Source organism: Oncorhynchus clarkii, chromosome 5, assembly GCF_045791955.1.
Source record: "Oncorhynchus clarkii lewisi isolate Uvic-CL-2024 chromosome 5, UVic_Ocla_1.0, whole genome shotgun sequence".
Taxonomy (NCBI): domain Eukaryota; kingdom Metazoa; phylum Chordata; class Actinopteri; order Salmoniformes; family Salmonidae; genus Oncorhynchus; species Oncorhynchus clarkii.
In genome coordinates, this window is record NC_092151.1 from 36,758,760 (window position 1) to 36,780,883 (window position 22,124).

General features: G+C 46.3%; 1 protein-coding gene across 1 annotated transcript in view; it reads left to right on the forward strand.

Moving 5' to 3' along the window:
* Positions 1 to 22,124, forward strand: part of LOC139408748 (polypeptide N-acetylgalactosaminyltransferase 9-like) — a 31,821-nt gene that overhangs the window by 8,549 nt on the left and 1,148 nt on the right. Inside the window, exons 2-8 of the mRNA XM_071153035.1 lie at positions 10,690 to 10,879; positions 10,989 to 11,155; positions 11,294 to 11,468; positions 12,864 to 13,061; positions 17,113 to 17,230; positions 20,746 to 20,931; positions 21,026 to 21,259. Of these exons, the coding sequence (XP_071009136.1) occupies positions 10,690 to 10,879; positions 10,989 to 11,155; positions 11,294 to 11,468; positions 12,864 to 13,061; positions 17,113 to 17,230; positions 20,746 to 20,931; positions 21,026 to 21,259 (1,268 nt within the window). The remainder of the gene's footprint in view (positions 1 to 10,689; positions 10,880 to 10,988; positions 11,156 to 11,293; positions 11,469 to 12,863; positions 13,062 to 17,112; positions 17,231 to 20,745; positions 20,932 to 21,025; positions 21,260 to 22,124) is intronic.

Below are 22,124 nucleotides of genomic sequence, written 5' to 3' on the forward strand. Positions count from 1 at the left end.
AGGCCTACAGTGCGCCTCGCCTGTCCAGCGCTGTCGGAGCCTTCCTCCTCTCCAGCGCTGTCGGAGTCTCCCGCCTGTTTAGCGCTGTCAGAGCTTTCCGCCTCTACAGCGCTGCCGGAGTCTCCCGCCTGTTCAGAACTGCCAGTTAGCATAGAGCTGCCAGTTAGCATAGAGCTGCCAGTTAGCTTAGAGCTGCCAGTTAGCAAGGAGCTGCCAGTCTGCAAGGAGCTGCCAGTCTGCAAGGAGCTGCCAGTCTGCATGGAGCTGCCAGTCTGCATAGAGATGCCAGTCTGCATGGAGCTGCCAGTCTGCAAGGAGCCGCCAGAGCTGCCTGTCTGCAGGATGCCGCCAAAGCTGCCAGTCTGCAAGGAGCCGCCAGAGCTGCCAGTCTGCAAGGAGCCGCCAGAGCTGCCAGTTAGCATGGAGCAGCCAGGGCCGCCAGTCAGCATGGAGCAGCCAGGGCCGCCAGTCAGCATGGAGCAGCCAGGGCCGCCAGTCAGCATGGAGCAGCCAGGGCCGCCAGTCAGCATGGAGCAGCCAGTCAGCATGGAGCAGCCAGTCAGCATGGAGCAGCCAGAGCAGCCAGTCAGCATGGAGCAGCCAGAGCTGCCAGTCAGCATGGAGCAGCCAGTCAGCATGGAGCAGCCAGAGCTGCCAGTCAGCATGGAGCAGCCAGTCAGCATGGAGCAGCCAGAGCTACCAGTCATCATGGAGCAGCCAGTCAGCATGGAGCAGCCAGAGCTGCCAGTCGACCAGACTCTTCCAGAGCTGCCAGTCGACCAGACTCTTCCAGAGCTGCCAGTCGACCAGACTCTTCCAGAGCTGCCAGTCGTCCAGACTCTTCCAGATCTGCCAGTCGTCCAGACTCTTCCAGATCTGCCAGTCGTCCAGACTCTTCCAGATCTGCCAGTCGTCCAGACTCTTCCAGATCTGCCAGTCGTCCAGACTCTTCCAGATCTGCCAGTCGACCAGACTCTTCCAGATCTGCCAGTCGACCAGACTCTTCCAGATCTGCCAGTCGACCAGACTCATCCAGATCTGCCAGTCGACCAGACTCTTCCAGATCTGCCAGTCGACCAGACTCTTCCAGATCTGCCAGTCGACCAGATTCTCTCAGATTTGCCAGTCGACCAGATTCTCCCAGATCCGCCAGTCGACCAGATTCTCCCAGATCCGCCAGTCGACCAGATTCTTCCAGATCTGCTAGTCGACCAGGATCTGCTGAAACCGCCAGCCAGCCAGGTTCTGGTAGTTTCTACTACCTGCCTGGGCTTCCTCTCAGTGCTGAGCTTCTTCTCAGTGCTGAGCTTCCTCTCAGTGCTGAGCTACCCATCTGTCCCGAGTTACCTCTGTCCCGAGCTGTCCCTCTGTCCCATGTTATCATTGTGGTGGGTAACCTATTTAGGGACGTTTAGGAGGGGGATTAAAACTGTCATGGAGTGGGGTCCACGTCCAGCGCCAGAGCCGCCACCGCGGACAGATGCCCACCCAGACCCTCCCCTATAGGTTCAGGTTTTGCGGCCGGAGTCCGCACCTTGGGGGGGGGGGTACTGTCACGCCCTGACCATAGTTTACTTTGTATTTTCTATGTTTTGGATAAAGAAAACCGTTACACTTCCTGTCAAAGCAAGGGCTGATTTCAAGGTTTTATTGCTAACCTACAAAGCATTACATGGGCTTGCTCCTACCTATCTCTCAGATTTGGTCCTGCCGTACATACCTACACGTACGCTACGGTCACAAGACGCAGGCCTCCTAATTGTCCCTAGAATTTCTAAGCAAACAGCTGGAGGCAGGGCTTTCTCCTATAGAGCTCCATTTTTATGGAACGGTCTGCCTACCCATGTCAGAGACGCAAACTCGGTCTCAACCTTTAAGTCTCTACTGAAGACTCATCTCTTCAGTGGGTCATATGATTGAGTGTAGTCTGGCCCAGGAGTGGGAGGGTGAACGGAAAGGCTCTGGAGCAACGAACCACCCTTGCTGTCTCTGCCTGGCCGGTTCCCCTCTTTCCACTGGGATTCTCTGCCTCTAACCCTATTACAGGGGCTGAGTCACTGGCTTACTGGGTCTCTCTCATGCCGTCCCTGGAGGGGGTGCGTCACCTGAGTGGGTTGATTCACTGATGTGGTCATCCTGTCTGGGTTGGCGCCAGAGTTAATCTAACTGCTTAAGAGTTAAGCAGTTAGATTAAACAACTCATTTGTAAGATAAATGTTTTAAAATTAAACATGTATGGAAACAGGGTGATTTAACACAGTTAGCAGGCTAAGTTAGCAGGCTCAAGCAAGCTAAAACCCACATGGTAGCAAAAACTAATTAGTAGAAATTGTTAACAAGTTAGAAATGATTTAAAAACACACTTTGCTGTAGGCTACTATTTACTAGTTAACGAAATAATCATGTATGTCATATCAAATATATTCACCCCACCCAGTATTGTAATCAAAACTTACCAGAAAGCATGTAGTCCTTGGCTCAGACAGTGTAGTTGTGTGGGCTCAATAGCATCTTATTAGTGTGCAAGATCTTGAGAATCAGCTGTACATGTGACGGAAGAATGTACTGTGCATGCAGAGGGTCGCTATTCAATTGAGTTGGGGATAGTTTCACCAAAATATGCCACAAGACCTAGAATTGCCTTATGTGTATCCCATAAAAAGGTTCACTGTTATAAGCTAACTTTTTTTGATGAATTTAAGCAAAATTCCTCAATTTCCCGGGCTTAACTTCCCTTGGAAAATGTCCAGAAAAATTATGTAAATTTACCGGAACGTTTCCGACCCATTGCAACCCTAATTCCCACGCATAATACAGAGAGAGATACTGTATGTGATCGTATACAAATGTAAGCAAGGTTTGAAATTATTCTGTTTTAGTCAAATATGACATCTGTTTGGGCTTCTTGCGGTCAATGTGCAGTCTATAAATGATTTGTAATTATTTTCTGGCCCCCAGACCATTCACTCAAGAAAAAAATTGAGTTGATGATCCCTAGTCGAATCCATATGGAGAGTTATACTTTATGTTTTATATAAAATTGCATTCCAGATAATTAACACTATTACTGTATATACAATATGTGATTGGCCAGACATTTGTTTGTTTGTTACTAGATCAAATAAAATAAAATATTATTTGTCACATGATCCGAATACAACATGTGTAGTAGACCTTACGGTGAAATACTTATTTGCCAACAACGCAAATTTGCTAAATAAACTAAAGGATAAAATAGTAATACAATAAAATAACAATAATGGAGCTATATGCAAGGGGTACCGGTACCAAGTCAATGTGCAGGGGTACGGGTTAGTCAAAGTAATTTAGGTAATATATGCATGTAGGTAGGGATAAAGTGACAATGAATAGATAATAAACAGAGAGTAGCAGCAGACTATGTGAAGAGTGTGAAGGAATGTGAACGTATGTGTGTGTGTGTGACTGTCATGTACTGTCATGTTGTGTCTTGTCTCTGTCCTTTCCCTTCACCCTGTCTCCCTCTGCTGGTCGTTGTTAGGTTACCTTTCCACCCCCTCTTTCCCCCAGCTGTGCCTTGTCTCCTCCTAACCACCTCGTCACCCCTTTTCCCACCTGTTCCCTTTTTCCCTCTGATTAGTCCCCTATATCTCTCTCTGTTTTTGTTCCTGTCCTTGTCGGATTCTTGTTTGTTGTGTTTCATGCCTGAACCAGACTGTCGTCATGTTTGCTGTAACCTTGTCTTGTCCTGTCGGAATCTGCCGGTCCGTCTGAGCCTACCTATGTTTGGTAATTAAAGAAGCTCTGTTTAAGTTAATTCGCTTTTGGGTCCTCATTCACGCACCGTAACAGAAGAATCCGACCAAGAATGGACCCAGCGACTTCGGATCCTCTCCACTCAGCCGTCGGGATCCAGGGAGCGATGCTAGGCAGACACGAGCAGGAAGTGTCTGCTGCTCGACATGCCGTTGAGACCCTGGCCACCCAAGTCTCCAACCTCACAGAACAGGTTCACCATCTCCGCCTCGATCCACCGGCCACTTCCAGGGCTTTCGAATCTCCGGAGCCCAGAATCAATAACCCGCCGTGTTACTCTGGGGAGCCCACTGAATGCCGCTCGTTCCTCACCCAGTGTGATATTGTGTTTTCTCTCCAGCCCAACACTTACTCCAGGAGCACTGCTCGTGTCGCCTACGTCATATCTCTCCTTATTGGACGGGCTCGTGAGTGGGGCACGGCAATCTGGGAGGCAAGGGCTGAGTGTACTAACCAGTATCAGGACTTTAAGGAGGAGATGATACGGGTTTTTGATCGATCTGTTTTTGGGGAGGAGGCTTCCAGGGCCCTGTCTTCCCTATGTCAAGGCAATCGATCCATAACAGACTACTCTATTGAGTTTCGCACTCTTGCTGTCTCCAGTGGCTGGAACGAGCCGGCCTTGCTCGCTCGTCTTCTGGAGGGTCTCCGCGCAGAGGTAAAGGATGAGATTCTCTCCCGGGAGGTTCCTTCCAGCGTGGATTCCTTGATTGAACTCGCTATTCGCATTGAGCGACGGGTTGATCTTCGTCACCGAGCTCGTGGAAAGGAGCTCGCGCTCTCCGTCGCCCCCCTCTCCGCATCACTACCATCTTCCTCTGCCGGCTCGGGTGCTGAGCCCATGCAGCTGGGAGGTATCCGCATCTCGACTAAGGAGAGGGAACGGAGAATCACCAACCGCCTCTGTCTCTATTGCGGTTCCGCTGGTCATTTTGTCACTTCATGTCCAGTAAAAGGCCAGAGCTCATCAGTAAGCGGAGGGCTACTGGTGAGCGCTACTACTCCTGTCTCTCCTTCAAGATCCTGCACTACCTTGTCGGTCCATCTACGCTGGACCGGTTCGTCAGCTTCCTGCAGTGCCTTAATAGACTCTGGGGCGGAGGGCTGTTTTATGGACGAGACCTGGGCTCGGGAACATGACATTCCTCTCAGACAGTTAAAGGAGCCCACGGCCTTGTTCGCCCTGGATGGTAGTCCTCTCCCCAGGATTCAGCGTGAGACGCTACCTTTAACCCTCACTGTTTCTGGTAATCATAGTGAAACCATTTCTTTTTTAATTTTTCGTTCACCTTTTACACCTGTTGTTTTGGGCCATCCCTGGCTAGTTTGTCATAATCCTTCCATTAATTGGTCTAGTAATTCTATCCTCTCCTGGAACGTCTCTTGTCATGTGAAATGTTTAATGTCTGCTATCCCTCCTGTTTCCTCTGTCTCTTCTTCACAGGAGGAGCCTGGTGATTTGACAGGGGTGCCGGAGGAATATCACGATCTGCGCACGGTGTTCAGTCGGTCCAGGGCCACCTCTCTTCCTCCACACCGGTCGTATGATTGTAGTATTGATCTCCTTCCGGGAACCACCCCCCCCCCGGGGTAGACTATACTCTCTGTCGGCTCCCGAACGTAAGGCTCTCGAAGATTATTTGTCTGTAGCTCTTGACGCCGGTACCATAGTCCCCTCCTCCTCTCCCGCCGGAGCAGGGTTTTTTTTTGTCAAGAAGAAGGACGGGTCTCTGCGCCCCTGCATAGATTATCGAGGGCTGAATGACATAACAGTGAAGAATCGTTATCCGCTTCCTCTTATGTCTTCAGCCTTCGAGATCCTGCAGGGAGCCAGGTTTTTCACTAAGTTGGACCTTCGTAACGCTTACCATCTCGTGCGCATCAGGGAGGGGGACGAGTGGAAGACGGCGTTTAACACTCCGTTAGGGCACTTTGAATACCGGGTTCTTCCTTTCGGCCTCGCTAACGCTCCAGCTGTCTTTCAGGCATTAGTCAATGATGTCCTGAGAGACATGCTGAACATCTTTGTTTTCGTTTACCTTGACGATATCCTGATTTTTTCACCGTCACTCCAGATTCATGTTCAGCACGTTCGACGTGTCCTCCAGCGCCTTTTAGAGAATTGTCTTTTTGTGAAGGCTGAGAAGTGCACTTTTCATGCCTCCTCCGTCACATTTCTCGGTTCTGTTATTTCCGCTGAAGGCATTAAGATGGATCCCGCTAAGGTCCAAGCTGTCATTGATTGGCCCGTCCCTAAGTCACGCGTCGAGCTGCAGCGCTTTCTCGGATTCGCGAACTTCTATCGTCGTTTCATCCGTAATTTCGGTCAGGTGGCAGCTCCTCTCACAGCCCTTACTTCTGTCAAGACGTGCTTTAAGTGGTCCGTTTCCGCCCAGGGAGCTTTTGATCTCCTCAAGAATCGTTTTACATCCGCTCCTATCCTTGTTACACCTGACGTCTCTAGACAGTTCGTTGTCGAGGTTGACGCGTCAGAGGTGGGCGTGGGAGCCATTCTTTCTCAGCGCTCCCTCTCTGACGACAAGGTCCACCCATGCGCGTATTTTTCTCATCGCCTGTCGCCGTCGGAACGTAACTATGATGTGGGTAACCGCGAACTGCTCGCCATCCGGTTAGCCCTAGGCGAATGGCGACAGTGGTTGGAGGGGGCGACCGTTCCTTTTGTCGTTTGGACTGACCATAGGAACCTTGAGTACATCCGTTCTGCCAAACGACTTAATGCGCGTCAGGCGCGTTGGGCGCTGTTTTTCGCTCGTTTCGAGTTCGTGATTTCTTATCGTCCGGGCTCTAAGAACACCAAGCCTGATGCTTTATCTCGTCTCTTCAGTTCTTCAGTAGCCTCCACTGACCCCGAGGGGATTCTCCCTGAGGGGCGTGTTGTCGGGTTGACTGTCTGGGGAATTGAGAGGCAGGTAAAGCAAGCGCTCACTCACACTCCGTCGCCGCGCGCTTGTCCTAGGATCCTTCTTTTCGTTCCCGTTCCTACTCGTCTGGCCGTTCTTCAGTGGGCTCACTCTGCCAAGTTAGCCGGCCACCCTGGCGTTCGGGGTACGCTTGCTTCCATTCGCCAGCGTTTTTGGTGGCCCACCCGGGAGCATGACACGCGTCGTTTCGTGGCTGCTTGTTCGGTCTGCGCGCAGACTAAGTCCGGTAACTCTCCTCCTGCCGGCCGTCTCAGGCCGCTTCCTATTCCTTCTCGACCGTGGTCTCACATCGCCTTAGATTTTGTCACCGGACTGCCTTCGTCAGCGGGGAAGACTGTTATTCTTACGGTTGTCGATAGGTTCTCTAAGGCGGCTCATTTCATTCCCCTTGCTAAGCTTCCTTCTGCTAAAGAGACGGCACAAATCATCATCGAGAATGTTTTCAGAATTCATGGCCTTCCGTCAGACGTCGTTTCGGACAGAGGTCCGCAATTCACGTCTCAATTTTGGAGGGAGTTTTGCCGTTTGATTGGGGCTTCCGTCAGTCTCTCTTCCGGCTTTCACCCCCAGTCTAACGGTCAAGCAGAACGGGCCAATCAGACTATTGGTCGCATCTTACGCAGTCTTTCTTTTCGTAACCCTGCGTCTTGGTCAGAACAGCTCCCCTGGGCAGAATACGCCCACAACTCGCTTCCTTCGTCTGCGACCGGGCTATCTCCTTTTCAGAGTAGCCTCGGGTACCAGCCTCCGCTGTTCTCATCTCAGTTCGCCGAGTCCAGCGTCCCCTCCGCTCAGGCTTTTGTCCAACGTTGCGAGCGCACCTGGAAGAGGGTCAGGTCTGCACTTTGCCGTTATAGGACGCAGACTGTGAGGGCTGCTAATAAGCGTAGAACTAAGAGTCCTAGATATTGTCGCGGTCAGAGAGTTTGGCTCTCCACTCAGAACCTTCCCCTTAAGACGGCTTCTCGCAAGTTGACCCCGCGGTTCATTGGTCCGTTCCGTATTTCTCGGGTCATTAATCCTGTCGCAGTTCGACTTCTTCTTCCGCGATACCTTCGTCGCGTCCACCCGGTCTTCCATGTCTCCTGCATCAAGCCCGTCCTTCGCGCCCCCGCTCGTCTTCCCCCCCCCCCCCCCCCCCCCATCCTTGTCGAGGGCGCACCCATCTACAGGGTCCGTAGAATTTTGGACATGCGTCCTCGGGGCCGTGGTCACCAGTACCTCGTAGATTGGGAGGGGTACGGTCCTGAGGAGAGGAGTTGGGTTCCCTCTCGGGACGTGCTGGACCGTGCGCTGATCGAGGATTTCCTCCGTTGCCGCCAGGTTTCCTCCTCGAGTGCGCCAGGAGGCGCTCGGTGAGTGGGGGGGTACTGTCATGTACTGTCATGTTGTGTCTTGTCTCTGTCCTTTCCCTTCACCCTGTCTCCCTCTGCTGGTCGTTGTTAGGTTACCTTTCCACCCCCTCTTTCCCCCAGCTGTGCCTTGTCTCCTCCTAACCACCTCGTCACCCCTTTTCCCACCTGTTCCCTTTTTCCCTCTGATTAGTCCCCTATATCTCTCTCTGTTTTTGTTCCTGTCCTTGTCGGATTCTTGTTTGTTGTGTTTCATGCCTGAACCAGACTGTCGTCATGTTTGCTGTAACCTTGTCTTGTCCTGTCGGAATCTGCCGGTCCGTCTGAGCCTACCTATGTTTGGTAATTAAAGAAGCTCTGTTTAAGTTAATTCGCTTTTGGGTCCTCATTCACGCACCGTAACAGTGACATCAATACGCATGTGTGTGTCTGTTTTGTGTGCTTGAGTGTCAGTGTAGTATTTGTGAGTGTGTGTTTAGAGTCCAGTGAGTGTGCATAGAGCCAGTGCAAGGGAGTCAGTGCAAAAAATAAATAAAAAAAAAGACAAATAAAATAAGGGGGTCAATTCAAATAGTCAGGTTAGTCATTTAATTAACTTTTTAGCAGTCTCATGACTTGGGGGTTAAAGCTGTTAAGGAACCTTTTGGTCCCAGACTTGGCAGTCCCGTACCACTTGCCTTGCGGTAGCAGAGAGAACAGTCTATGACTTGGGTGGCTGGAGTCTTTGAACATTTTTAAGGCCTTCCTCTGACACCGCCTGGTATAGAGGTCCTAGGTGGCAGGAAGCTCGGGCCCCAGTGATGTACTGGGCCATACACACTACCCTCTATAGCGCCTTGCAATCGGATGTGGAGCAGTTGCCCTACCAAACAGTGATGCAACCAACCGATGGTGCAGCTGTAGAACTTCTTGAGGATCTGAGGTCCCATGCCAAATTTTTCAGCATCCTCAGGGGGAATAGGCATTGTTGTGCCCTCTTTACGACTGTCTTGGTGTGCTTGGACCATGATAGGTCCTTAGTGATGTGGACACCAAGGAACTTGAAGCTCTCAACCTGCTCCACTATAGCCCCGTCCTTTTCCTGTAGTACACGATCAGCCACTTTGTATTGCTCATGTTGAGGGAGAGGTTGTTGTCCCGGCTCCACACTGCCAGGCCTCTGACCTCCTCCCTATAGGCTGTCTCATCGTCGTCGATGATCAGGCCTACCACCGTCGTGTCATCGGCACACATCATGATGGTGTTGGAGTCGTGTGTGGCCACACTGTCATGGGTGAACAGGGAGTACAGGAGGGGACTAAGCACGCACCCCTGAAGGGCCCCCATGTTGAGGGTCAGCATTGTGGATATGTTGTTGCCTACCCTCATCACCTGTGGGCAGCCCATCAGGAAGTCCAGGATCTAGTTGCAGATGGAGGTGTTCAGTCCCAGGGTCCTTAGCTTAGTGATGAGCTTGGAGCGCACTATGGTGTCGAACGCTAAGCTGTAGTCAATGAACATCATTCTCACATAGAGGTGGCCAACACTCTTACTGGAGAGACACTAATAAGGTGCTGAATCAGATTTGTTTTAGAGGACTGTATGGAACAAAAGCCTGCACATCCAGTAGCTCTCCATGAGAAGGGTTAAAGAGAAGGGTCCATGGCCCATCTTTTTAGCACCTAAAATAGTTAACAACATTCTCTTTGAGGAGCTTAATTGGACTCCACCACAAAGCAGTTTAGGAGGATGGATGCTGTCAGCCTTAATTGATGGGTCTCAACCTTGCTGCAAAAAAGTGTAGAGGACAAACTAGTTATCCTGAAATATCACCTATTTTTTTGCTGCACAAAACAAGCAGTCCCAAGAAGAAATCTCTATACCCCATGATCCTCAGGTTATATATCAGGAGGTCAGTGATATAATAAAAGCCAGTTGGGGACATTTCTGCAGCAGGTTTGATGGTTATATCACATTCACTAATTCCTCTTCCTTATCCAATGTGGTGTTGTCTGATGCATTTGCTTTATAACCCCCCCCCCCCCCCCCCCCCCCCAAGGGACAAGCTAATTCAATCAATTTATTAAACCAATAATTGTTTGAACTCATTCCCAATGTTTTGACTAAGACACTCATAATGCAGTGTTTAAATGCATAATCAGTTCAGAAGTTGGATTAGCAAGATGCCAGGTCCTGCTGTAATACTGACAGCATAAGACGTTCTTCTCACATTACAAGTCAATCATCCTGTCCCCTGTCCCCCTGTCTATTACTTCCCACCAGTAAAGTCTAGGTGAATAATAATAGCCTTCAGTTTCCTTTCTCCCTGGCTATCCTGTTTGTCAGTCAGACTGGGAGTTTATTAAGATGACCTATTATAACTTCACAGACAAGGTGCTGCAGACAGTAGACGTGTCAATTATTTCTCTTGTCTAAACTTCAATTGCCAACTCTCTAATGAATCTAGATGCTCACTGTTGTTTACGTTCTTGAGGGAAAAGAGACAGCTCAAATGACACACATTGAGATGAAAAGTGTAACAGCTTGCTTGCTTTTGTGATTCAGAGGCACCTCAGACAGTTTGCAAAATGAGTCTGACATTTTCCTCTGACTTTTCACAGGTCTGGGAAAGACGGTGGGGGTACTGGAGGGACGAGTGGGCCAGGGACAGGGGCAGGCCAGGACCCCTGCAACTCTGAGAAACCCTGTCCGCGACCCAGATGGGGGAAAGTACGAAGAGTACGGCTACAACGCACAGCTGAGCAATCAAATCCCACTGGATAGATCCATTCCTGACTACAGGCCGAAAAAGTAGGTCCTAAACCCTGCCCTCACAGCTTGAAAACCAGAAGGTAACATAATAAAGCATTATGAGTTTAGGGTACTGATGTGACAGCTTCTCACTAAGTTGTGTTGACAGGTGCAAGCTGATGACTTACCCAGATGACCTCCCTCAGATGACGGTGGTGTTCATCTTTGTAAACGAGGCTTTGTCAGTGATCCTACGGTCAGTCCACAGCCTGGTCAATCACACACCTGCACACATCCTCAAGGAGATCATTCTGGTGGATGACAACAGTGACAGTGGTAAGACAAGGGCTTTTACAGTGTGTGTGTGTGTGTGTGTGCGTGTGTGTGTGAGAGAGAGAGAGAGAGAGAGAGAGAGACTTGAAATAATGGTTTTCTAGTTTGAGCTCCAACACTTGATTATTCTTGTTGTTGTAGTGGAGCTAAAGCTGAATCTGGATCAGTATGTTAAAAAGCAGTACCCAGGCCTAGTGAAGATGGTGAGAAATAGCAGACGGGAGGGACTTATACGGGCCAGAATCCTTGGCTGGAAAGCTGCCACTGCACCAGTTGTTGGCTTCTTTGACGCACATGTTGAGTTCAACACAGCATGGTGAGGAACAGCTTCTTATTTCCCCTCAGATTGACACTTGAAAAGGAGTTTAAAATAGTCTCATGCATTATCATCAATCAGATGCAGATTCCTCCCAACACTGAGGTGCCATTTGTCCTCCAATATCTAGCTATATACTGTACTATTTTAAACCTGGAATGCATTACACTGAGATCTGCTGACAGTGTTTGTGCATCTGACAAGAAGAGCATTTTTATTTGCAAATCAGAGGTATTCCTTTATCTCAGTAATGGAAAGACAAGGAGGTACAGTAGTCACCACAATCCATCTTCACCACACCACTTTAAGAGGAATTCATTCAGTCAAGGTGACACTCTCTCAGAAGTGAACCCTATTTGTTCTAAAAATGATATTGCAGCGGTGAAAGGTCGACTCCTTAACTGTACTCATATTGCAAAAGCTATATCCACAATGGAAATGATATCTGATTGCATCAGTCAAGTTTTACACGGAAAAACTATTGAACACACCACGCAGCCCATGGGTGTTCCATGTCATTTCAGTAAGCCATGACACCCACCATCTGAAATTGTTTCTGTAGTTAGAAACAGATAAGATTAGCATTCCTGCAACATTCTTTTGTTGAAATATAATCTGATCTCTGAGAAATTAAGCTAATTGATTGCACACATTGTCCATTTTTATTTATAGGATTCATATAATATTAACTAAGTCTAGTACTTAACATCCAATTTGGTCCAAACTTTTTTCAAACAATGAGTAAGACATGAAGTCTTGAGCAAAAGCCCCCCACGCACCCCTGCACACCCCATGCCAACCCCAATCCAAAAACAAGTATAAAATGGACAATTTGGATGCAATCAATTAGCTTAATTTCTCAGAGATCAAATTATATTTCAACAAAATAATGTTTCAGAAATGCTAATCTTATCTGTTTCTAAAAACAGAAACAATTTCAGAGCATTTTGAGATGGTGGGTCTCGAAATCCTCTTTCTTGTGCTTTTTGAGGTGGAACGACTCACATGTGAGGCCATCAGTGTTTCACTACAGATGTAACACATAGAACTGCTAGCTACCGTACATAAATGACTATTTATTTGCTTTTGTTCTCTGGAACGGATGTGAAATGGAAAATAAGCTGCCAAGTGTAAGGGAAGATGAGAACTGTACAGTACCTTCCTCTGCTAGCAGTGAGGATTCAGGATGCTTTGATGAAGATGATTAAACACTGTGGTGGCCCCATTTTCCCCCTGGGAACAGATGAGATGACAGAAACATGATTTACTGTCATGCTTTTCCTATCATGTCTGCATGAACAGCATGAAGTTACCAGTAAACATCTCAAGCACCTTTAGAATATTTATAGAGACAAAATATTTGACTAAAATGTGTTTCCCTTCCTCCTTTGACAGGGCAGAGCCAATCCTAACCAGAATCAGGGAGGATCGAACACGTATTATTCTACCGTCGATCGACAACATCAAGTACAACACGTTTGAGGTGCAGCGGTATGCCAACGCAGCCCATGGCTACAACTGGGGCCTTTGGTGTATGTACATCACCCCCCCCCAGGCCTGGCAGGACAGAGGAGATGAGACGGCCCCCATCAGGTATGGGAAAAGTACAGTATGTTTCTAGGACATTATTGGGGCAGTTGTCTGATGCAATATTCTGCAATACATTGCCTATCGATAATCTACACCCCTTCTATTCACATTTTCTTGCATTACAAAGTTGCATTGAAATAGATTTAATTGTAATTTTTGTCATTGATCTACACAAAATATTCCATAATGTCAAAGTGAAAAGAAAATTCGACACATTCTTTGAAATTAATACAAATTAAATAAGTATTTGCCCTCCATTTTTTTAGGCAAGCCTAAATGAATTCAGAAGTCAAATTTGGCTCAACAAATCACATAATAAGTTATATGGACTCACTCTGTGTGAAATAATAGGGGCTGGTGTGATTTTTGAATGTCTACCCCTTTCTCTGTCCCCCATACATCAACAACTGTAAGGTCCGTCCCTCAGTCAAGTATTGAATTTCAAGCACAGATTCAACTACAAAGACCAACAAGCTTTTCGAAAGCCTCATAAAGAAGGGCAATGATTAGTAGATGGGTAACGATAACAAATCAGACACTGAATATCTCTTTAAGCATGGCCAAGTTAATAATTATGCTCTGGATGATGTATTAAAGCACCCAGACACAAAGATGTAGTCGTCCTTCTGAATTGAGCTCTATCACAGGAAGGTATACTTAGGGATTAAGGCTGGGAATAGCCAGGGACCTCACAATAATACTACGAAACTTATGTGCTGATATGATGTGTTGAGATTCTAAGGGTTCTTTCTATATGTATTGCGATTTCATACTATGATTTTATTGCGATTTGATGTTTCAAACATACTGCTCACCATATGTCTGCTGTAAAGGTACAGCACAAGAGAGAGCCATGAGAAAATGAGTTTGCTGAAATAAAAGTGCTGAAAACAAATTGGCTCCCCATTTAAAAAGAAGATGATCAAGCTATGAAGGAAAAATACTGGAGTTTTGGTGCAGGTACAGCCAACTAGCGCAAAATTATATTGCGATATTGTCAAAATTATATGATATGATATACAATGTCGGCTGGAGTGGTGTAAAGCTCGCCGCCATTGTACTAGTTACAAGATGGAGTAGCAGTCGGACGTGTGTTTTGTCTTGTCCCGTGTAAATATCGTTTTATATATCGTTTTCCTTGTTTTTATTCGTATACATTTTAATCTCACTTTCCATCTACGGACTGAATATACTCTCCTGCAACCCGCCTCACCCAATGTGGTACGGATCTGCTATTTTTATACTTTTTTTTAATACTTTTTTTTGAACCGGAAACCCCATCAGAAGCTAGCCAGCTAACTAGCTACTAGCTAGTAGTCAGTTAGCCACTGCTAGCGTTCTTCACCGTTAACTCGGACACCAGCCAGCCTCAGCTCGGTCAATACCTGCCAGTCTGCACAGTGCGATATCAACCCAGAGCATATTGGACTGCTTTTTCTCTACCAGGATTCCTGCCGCAAGCTCTGAACCTTTACACCAGATCATCACAGCTAGCTAGCTTCAATCCGAGTGGCTACCCCTGGCAAACGTCTCTGTCCCGAAGCAAGCACCAGTTAGCCTTGAGCTAGCCTCGAGCTAGGCCCATTACGCGGCTTTCCGAAGATGTCCACCAGCTAATTCTTGGGCTACAAGACCTCTTTTGCCAATTGGACTGGACCCTTTACTGCCGACACAGAGCCCCGCCAATCCATCATGACTGGTCTGCTGACGTAATCGTCCGAGGTGGTTTCAACAGGCCCTTCCATTCCGACATCGCCAAAGGCCCATCTGCTAGCCCCGGCCCGCTACCTGTCTGAATCGCAGTGTCTCCAGCTCGCCTAGTATAGTAGCGACCACTGAATCGGCTCCCTGATTCACCTAATGTTACTCATTGGACGGTATGATCACTTGGCTACACATGCCTCTCCCTAATGTCAATATGCCTTTGTCTATTGCTGTTTTGATTAGTGATTATTGTCTTATTTCACTGTAGAGCCCCCAGCCCTGCCCAATATGCCTTAGATAGCCCTTTTGTCCCACCCCCCACACATGCGGTGACCTCATCTGGCTGAACTGGTGCTTCTAGAGACAAAACCTCTCTCATAGTCCCTCAATGCCTAGGTTTACCTCCACTGTACTCACATCCTACCATACCCTTGTCTGTACATTATGCCTTGAATCTATTCTTCCACACCCAGAAATATGCTCCTTTCTGAACGCTCTAGACGACAAGTTCTTATAGCCTTTATCCGTACCCTTATCCTACTCCTCCTCTGTTCCTCTGGCGATGTAGAGGTTAACCCAGGCCATGCAGCCCCCAGCACCACTCCTATTCCCCGGGTGCTCTCATTTGTTGACTTATGTAACCGTAAAAGCCTTGGTTTCATGCATGTTAACATCAGAAGCCTCCTAACTAAGTTTGTTTTATTCACTGCTTTAGCACACTCCGCCAACCCTGATGTCCTAGCCATGTCTGAATCCTGGCGTAGGAAGGACACCAAAAATCCTGAAATTTCCATCCCCAACTACAACATCCGATCACTCTACCTGTACACAGCCAATCTGTAAATAGCACATCCAACTACCTCATCCCCATATTGTTATTTATCTTCTTGTTCTTTTGCACCCCAGTATATGTACTTGCACATCATCATCTGCACATCTATCACTACATTGTTAATGCTAAATTGTAATTATTTTATTAAATATTATATATTTTATTTATTGCCTTACCTCCCTAATCTTCTACATTTGCACACACTGTACATAGATTTTTCTATTGTGTTATTGACTGTACATTTGTTTATGTGTACCTCTGTGTTGTTTTTGGATGGCAGGCAGCTTAGCCCCAGTGATGCACTGGGCCGTACGCACTACCCTCTGTAGTGCCTTGCATTCAGAGACCGAGCAATTGCTGTACCAGGCAGTGATGCTCTCGATGTTGCAGCTGTAGAACCTTTTGAGGATCTCAGGACCCATGCCAAATCTTTTTAGTTTCGTGAGGGGGAATAGGCTTGGTCGTGCCCTCTTCACGACTGTCTTGGTGTGTTTGGACCATTCTAGTTTGTTGTTGATGTGGACACCAAGGAACTTGAAGCTCAAGTCAACCAGCATGATTTTTCCCGTACTCCTTTTGCTATTCTCTTTTTGATAGTCTGCCCGGTTTTGACCACTGCCTGTCTCTGGACTACTTTCCTGCCTGCCTGATCATCCTGCCTGCCCTGACCTTGACTCTGCCTGCCCTTCGGTACCTTTAGGACTCTGAACTGGTTTTGACCCTTTTGCCTGTCCACGACCATTCTCTTGACTTAACCTATTGGATTAATAAATACTGTAAGACTCCAACCATCTGGCTCCTGTGTCTGCATCTGGGTCTCGCCTTGTGTCATGATAGTTTCAGCATTACAATGCCCCCATGCACAAAGTGAGGTCCATACAGAACTGGTTTGTCGAGATCGGTGTGGAATAACTTGACTGGCCTGCACAGAGCCCTGACCTCAACCCTATCAAACACCTTTGGGATGAATTGGAACGCCACCCAAGAGCCAGGCCTAATCACCCAACATCAGTGACCGACCCCAATAAGGCTTTTGTGGCTAAATGGAACCAAATGAATGGAACCAAATCCCTGCAGCAATGTTCCAACATCTAGTGGAAATCCTTCCCAGAAGAGTGGTGGCTGTTATAGCAGCAAAGGGGGGATTTTGGAAAGAGATGTTCGACGAGCAGGTGTCGACATGCCACTTGGTCAGACACAATCCAGGTGTGCAAAGCTCTTATGAGACTTACCCAAGAAGACTCAAACTGTAATCACTACCAAAGGTGTTTCCAACATGTTAGTGTTTTATATAATTGTGTATATTAGTGTTTTATTTTTCATTACTCAAAAAAATTGTTAGAATTTATCTTCAACTTTGACATTAGAGTATTTTGTGTTGATCGTTGACAAAGAAATTACAATGAAATCCATTTGAATCCCACTTTGCAACAGAATAAACAGTGAAGAAATCCATGGGTGTGTAGGCGCTTCTACAGGGTATGCCGCTAGGCCTTAATCTGTTCTTTCTCCGTTCAGAACCCCTGCCATGATTGGCTGCTCCTTTGTGGTGAACAGAGAATACTTTGAAGAGATTGGCCTTCTAGACCCAGGCATGGAGGTGTATGGAGGAGAGAACATTGAATTGGGCATGAGGGTAAGTTTCTAAGTGGTACATGCTTAAACTAAGAACTAATCAATACAGTATGTTCTGTGGTCCATTATGTGTTAGCCATTACAATGTGTGTAACGGTCGTCGGTGCATGAAGGATCGGACCAAAGCGCAGCGTGGTAAGTGTTCATGATATTTATTAACACTGAACAAAATAACGAAGTGAGAAAGGAAACCGAAACAGTCCTGTCAGGTGCAGAACACTAAACAGAAAACAACTACCCACAAAACACAAGTGGGAAAATGCTACCTAAGTATGGTTCCCAATCAGAGACAACGATAGACAGCTGTCCCTTATTGAGAACCATACCTGGCCAAAACAAAGAAATACCAAAACATAGAAAATGAACATAGAATGCCCACCCAAATCACACCCTGACCAAACCAAAATAGAGACATAAAAAGCTCTCTAAGGTCAGGGCGTGACAATGTGATTATAAAGCAAGAAAATTATTATGTAATTGTGACTGGAGAGTTCAAGTGTTTGTGTGCTGTAAGAGATGCATGAAGTTCAATTAAGCTCTGTCACAGTAAAAAGGATGTGGGTGGGATTTAATATGAATGTAACGGCAGCAAATTTTTCTATATATTTTGGCCCTGATCCAAATAGATTTCAATATCTTTTAAAAATGGATAGGCTGCCAATATCTGAAGTATGATTCAAAACAACTTTAGTTTTAAGTTTTAAGTCTCGTGCACAAGTACAGTGAAATTATTTTCTTGCCAGCTCTAAACCCAACAATTCAGTAATCTATATCAATGTAGTACTAAACATAACAAAAGGCAGAACAAAAACACACAAGTAATACAAATAAGAAATAAGAAGAACACAACAAAGTAAGCACACTATATACAGGGTCAGTTTTACTATCAAACAGAATGGAATATTCAATCCGATCATTTAACTTAGGTCCTAAAAAAATGTGTTCTGTTCTGACTAAATTCTCTCCCTGCATGTTTTGTTTGGCTCTGCTGAGATCATTAAGGAATCATTAGGCTCTAAGCATATAGGGAGACCAGTTTGCATGAATATGGATGGAAGTTATCCTGCACCACACCACCTGGTATACTGCTGAATAACAAACCCATGCCTTTATAGTGCACCAAAAAATTGTAAGTTATTTCCCAAAAGCCTGGACCCATTTGAATTCCCTTTCTTTCTAACACTATAACTGAGATACAGTGGGGCAAAAAAAGTATTTAGTCAGCCACCAATTGTGCAAGTTCTCCCACTTAAAAAGATGAGAGAGGCCTGTAATTTTCATCATAGGTACACTTCAACTATGACAGACAAAATGAGAAAAAAAATCCAGAAAATCACATTGTAGGACTTTTTATGAATTTATTTGCAAATTATGGTGGAAAATAAGTATTTGGTCACCTACAAACAAGCAAGATTTCTGGCTCTCACAGACCTGTAACTTCTTCTTTAAGAGGCTCCTCTGTCCTCCACTTGTTACCTGTATTAATGGCACCTGTTTGAACTTGTTATCAGTATAAAAGACACCTGTCCACAACCTCAAACAGTCACACTCCAAACTCCACTATGGCCAAGACCAAAGAGCTGTCAAAGGACACCAGAAACAAAATTGTAGACCTGCACCAGGCTGGGAAGACTGAATCTGCAATAGGTAAGCAGCTTGGTTTGAAGAAATCAACTGTGGGAGCAATTATTAGGAAATGGAAGACATACAAGACCACTGATAATCTCCCTCGATCTGGGGCTCCACGCAAGATCTCACCCCGTGGGGTCAAAATGATTACAAGAACGGTGAGCAAAAATCCCAGAACCACACGGGGGGACCTAGTGAATGATCTGCAGAGAGCTGGGACCAAAGTAACAAAGCCTACCATCAGTAACACACTACGCCGCCAGGGACTCAAATCCTGCAGTGCCAGACGTGTCCCCCTGTTTAAGCCAGTACATGTCCAGGCCCATCTGAAGTTTGCTAGAGAGCATTTGAATGATCCAGAAGAAGATTGGGAGAATGTCATATGGTCAGATGAAACCAAAACATAACTTTTTGGTAAAAACTCAACTCGTCGTATTTGGAGGACAAAGAATGCTGAGTGCCATCCAAAGAACACCATACCTACTGTGAAGCATGGGGGTGGAAAGATCATGCTTTGGGGCTGTTTTTCTGCAATGGGACCAGGACGACTGATCCGTGTAAAGGAAAGAATGAATGGGGCCATGCATCGTGAGTTTTTGAGTGAAAACCTCCTTCCATCAGCAAGGGCATTGAAGATGAATCGTGGCTGGGTCTTTCAGCATGACAATGATCCCAAACACACCGCCCGGTCAACGAAGGAGTGGCTTCGTAAGAAGCATTTCAAGGTCCTGGAGTGGCCTAGCCAGTCTCTAGATCTCAACCCCATAGAAAATCTTTGGAGGGAGTTGACAGTCCATGTTGCCCAGCAACAGCCCCAAAACATCACTGCTCTAGAGGAGATCTGCATGGAGGAATGGGCCAAAATACCAGCAACAGTGTGTGAAAACCTTGTGAAGACTTACAGAAAAGGTTTGACCTCTGTCATTGTCAACAAAGGGTATATAACAAAGTATTGAGAAACTTTTGTTATTGACCAAATAATTATTTTCCACCATTTGCAAATAAATTCATTAAAAATCCTACAATGTGATTTTCTGGATTTTTTTTCATAATTTTGTCTGTCATAGTTGAAGTGTACATATGATGAAAATTACAGGCCTCTCTCATCTTTTTAAGTGGGAGAACTTGCACAATTGGTGGCTGACTAAATACTTTTTTGCCCCACTGTAGTTGACTGTAAAAAAGTCTGTAGTGACGTTGGTGTGGAAGTTGTGTCCCAGTATGAGAACTGAATGTGTTCCAGAACTCTGCAGTCACCTACTAGCGTCCCACTGACACACAGACTTATTTCACACTTCCGACATGATCGTTATGACGTGAGCAGCAGTGTGCAGGAAGCAACAGGGGACAGCAGGACAGAGACGGAAGGGGAGGGAGAGAGAGAGAGAGAGGGGTGGGGACAGGAAGAGAAGAAGAGGCCAGGTTTGCACCTATTACGCTGAGAGGGGAATAAAGTACAAAACATTTGGTCCAGGTAATGGAGACAGTGGGAAAGGGAGACAGCACAACAACAGAAACCCAATGAGAGACAGCTGATTGTATCAAAAGAGATCTAAGCCAACTTATATTTTTGTTAACCCTACCACACCTCTCTGTGCTGTGCTCAATGCACGGGAGTATGAAGAGGTACTCTAAAAAAAAATTCTGGCAACACCACCAGTACAGTATAATCATACACACAATGAAGTGGCCCTTTGCCTGAAAAATGTCCTAGCAACTGGGCAATTGCAAGGTGTTAACAGCTTTCCATGTGCCTGTGGGCAATTGCCTCGGCGGCACCTCTCTCAACAAGATTTATTTTTAGAGTACAATGTTACTACTACTATTGTGGTCAGGCTTCTTTCTTTCTCTCTTTCTCTTTCTTGAACTGTCTATGTTATGTCTCAGGTATGGCAGTGCGGGGGGAGTATGGAGGTGTTACCGTGTGCTCGGGTGGCACACATTGAACGCACCAAGAAACCCTACAACGACGACATTGATTACTATGCAAAGCGCAATGCCTTGAGGGCAGCCGAGGTGTGGATGGATGACTACAAATCGCACGTCTACATGGCCTGGAATATCCCCATCAACGTGAGTCGAGTGTAGTTCCCCAATATTCTACAGCTCAATTGCGTGTTAACTGGTCATTGATTTTGGTGCTGTGAATTGTTTTCTAACTCAACAGAACCCCGGAGTTGATTTTGGAGATGTTTCTGAGAGAATCGCCTTGAGGAAAAAATTGCAATGTCATAGTTTCCAGTGGTATTTGCAGAATGTGTATCCAGAGATGCGAGTGTACAATGACACCATCACCTATGGTGAGGTGCGAAACAGCAAGGCCAGTGGCTATTGCTTAGACCAAGGACCTAATGAGGACAACAGCGCGACTCTCTACCCGTGTCATGGCATGACATCACAGGTCAGGAAAAGTTCTTAAAACCTTATATGCTTGAATGCATAGAAATGTAATCCTCTTACACAAGCTCTTATGTTAGTTCAGGAAAACATGTATAACTATCCCATACACTCTGGCCCCTGCAGACGTCCACAACATATTATGCATCCCCACCCATTTGCGTTGAAGCCCTTCCATTGTTCATCTTTACAGTGGTTGTTTGTGCTTTCATTTAGCTTGCTTTAGCATGGTAATTCAGTGAATTCCAAATGAACTGGCTTGGCACAGGGCAATTTGACAAGGTTACCTCTACTCAGAACAGTGCAGCAGCACCTGTGATGGGCTCCAACATCCTCTCTGGCATCTAGTTTCCTGAGTGTTGTTCACCGGGAATAATTCAACCCAGGATTTTGTAATCGTCTGTGCCCTTACTTGTGACATTCACTGGTTTGAAGCTGCGTTTGGCGTGTGAGATGGAATAGAGATCAAGCTCACAATGTCAAATGATAATGAACAGATAGGATCACTGGGTCTCATTTATAACAACATGTACTCACCTAAGGGATCTGTATGGTCCATTACGCTCATAAACAATTTGGCTTTCATCAGCATGGAACATACATAAATGCACGTATCCCTGTGGTATCTATCAAGTCTACATTGTCATTAGTATTTCAGTCAATTACACAGCAAATGTTTGTTGGACATCTCAACAGTAACTAAGGACAGGCCTTGCATTGGATTTGATTGATCTTTCGTTTCAAGATGGCCTTTCCACTGGGTAGTTGTGGTTCAGCTGTTGAAAGAGCAGGCACTGGGTTGACAGCTCTTGTTCAGCTCAAGAGGCACTATGACCTTTTGTACTCAAGGTATCAAGAAAGATCTTTCT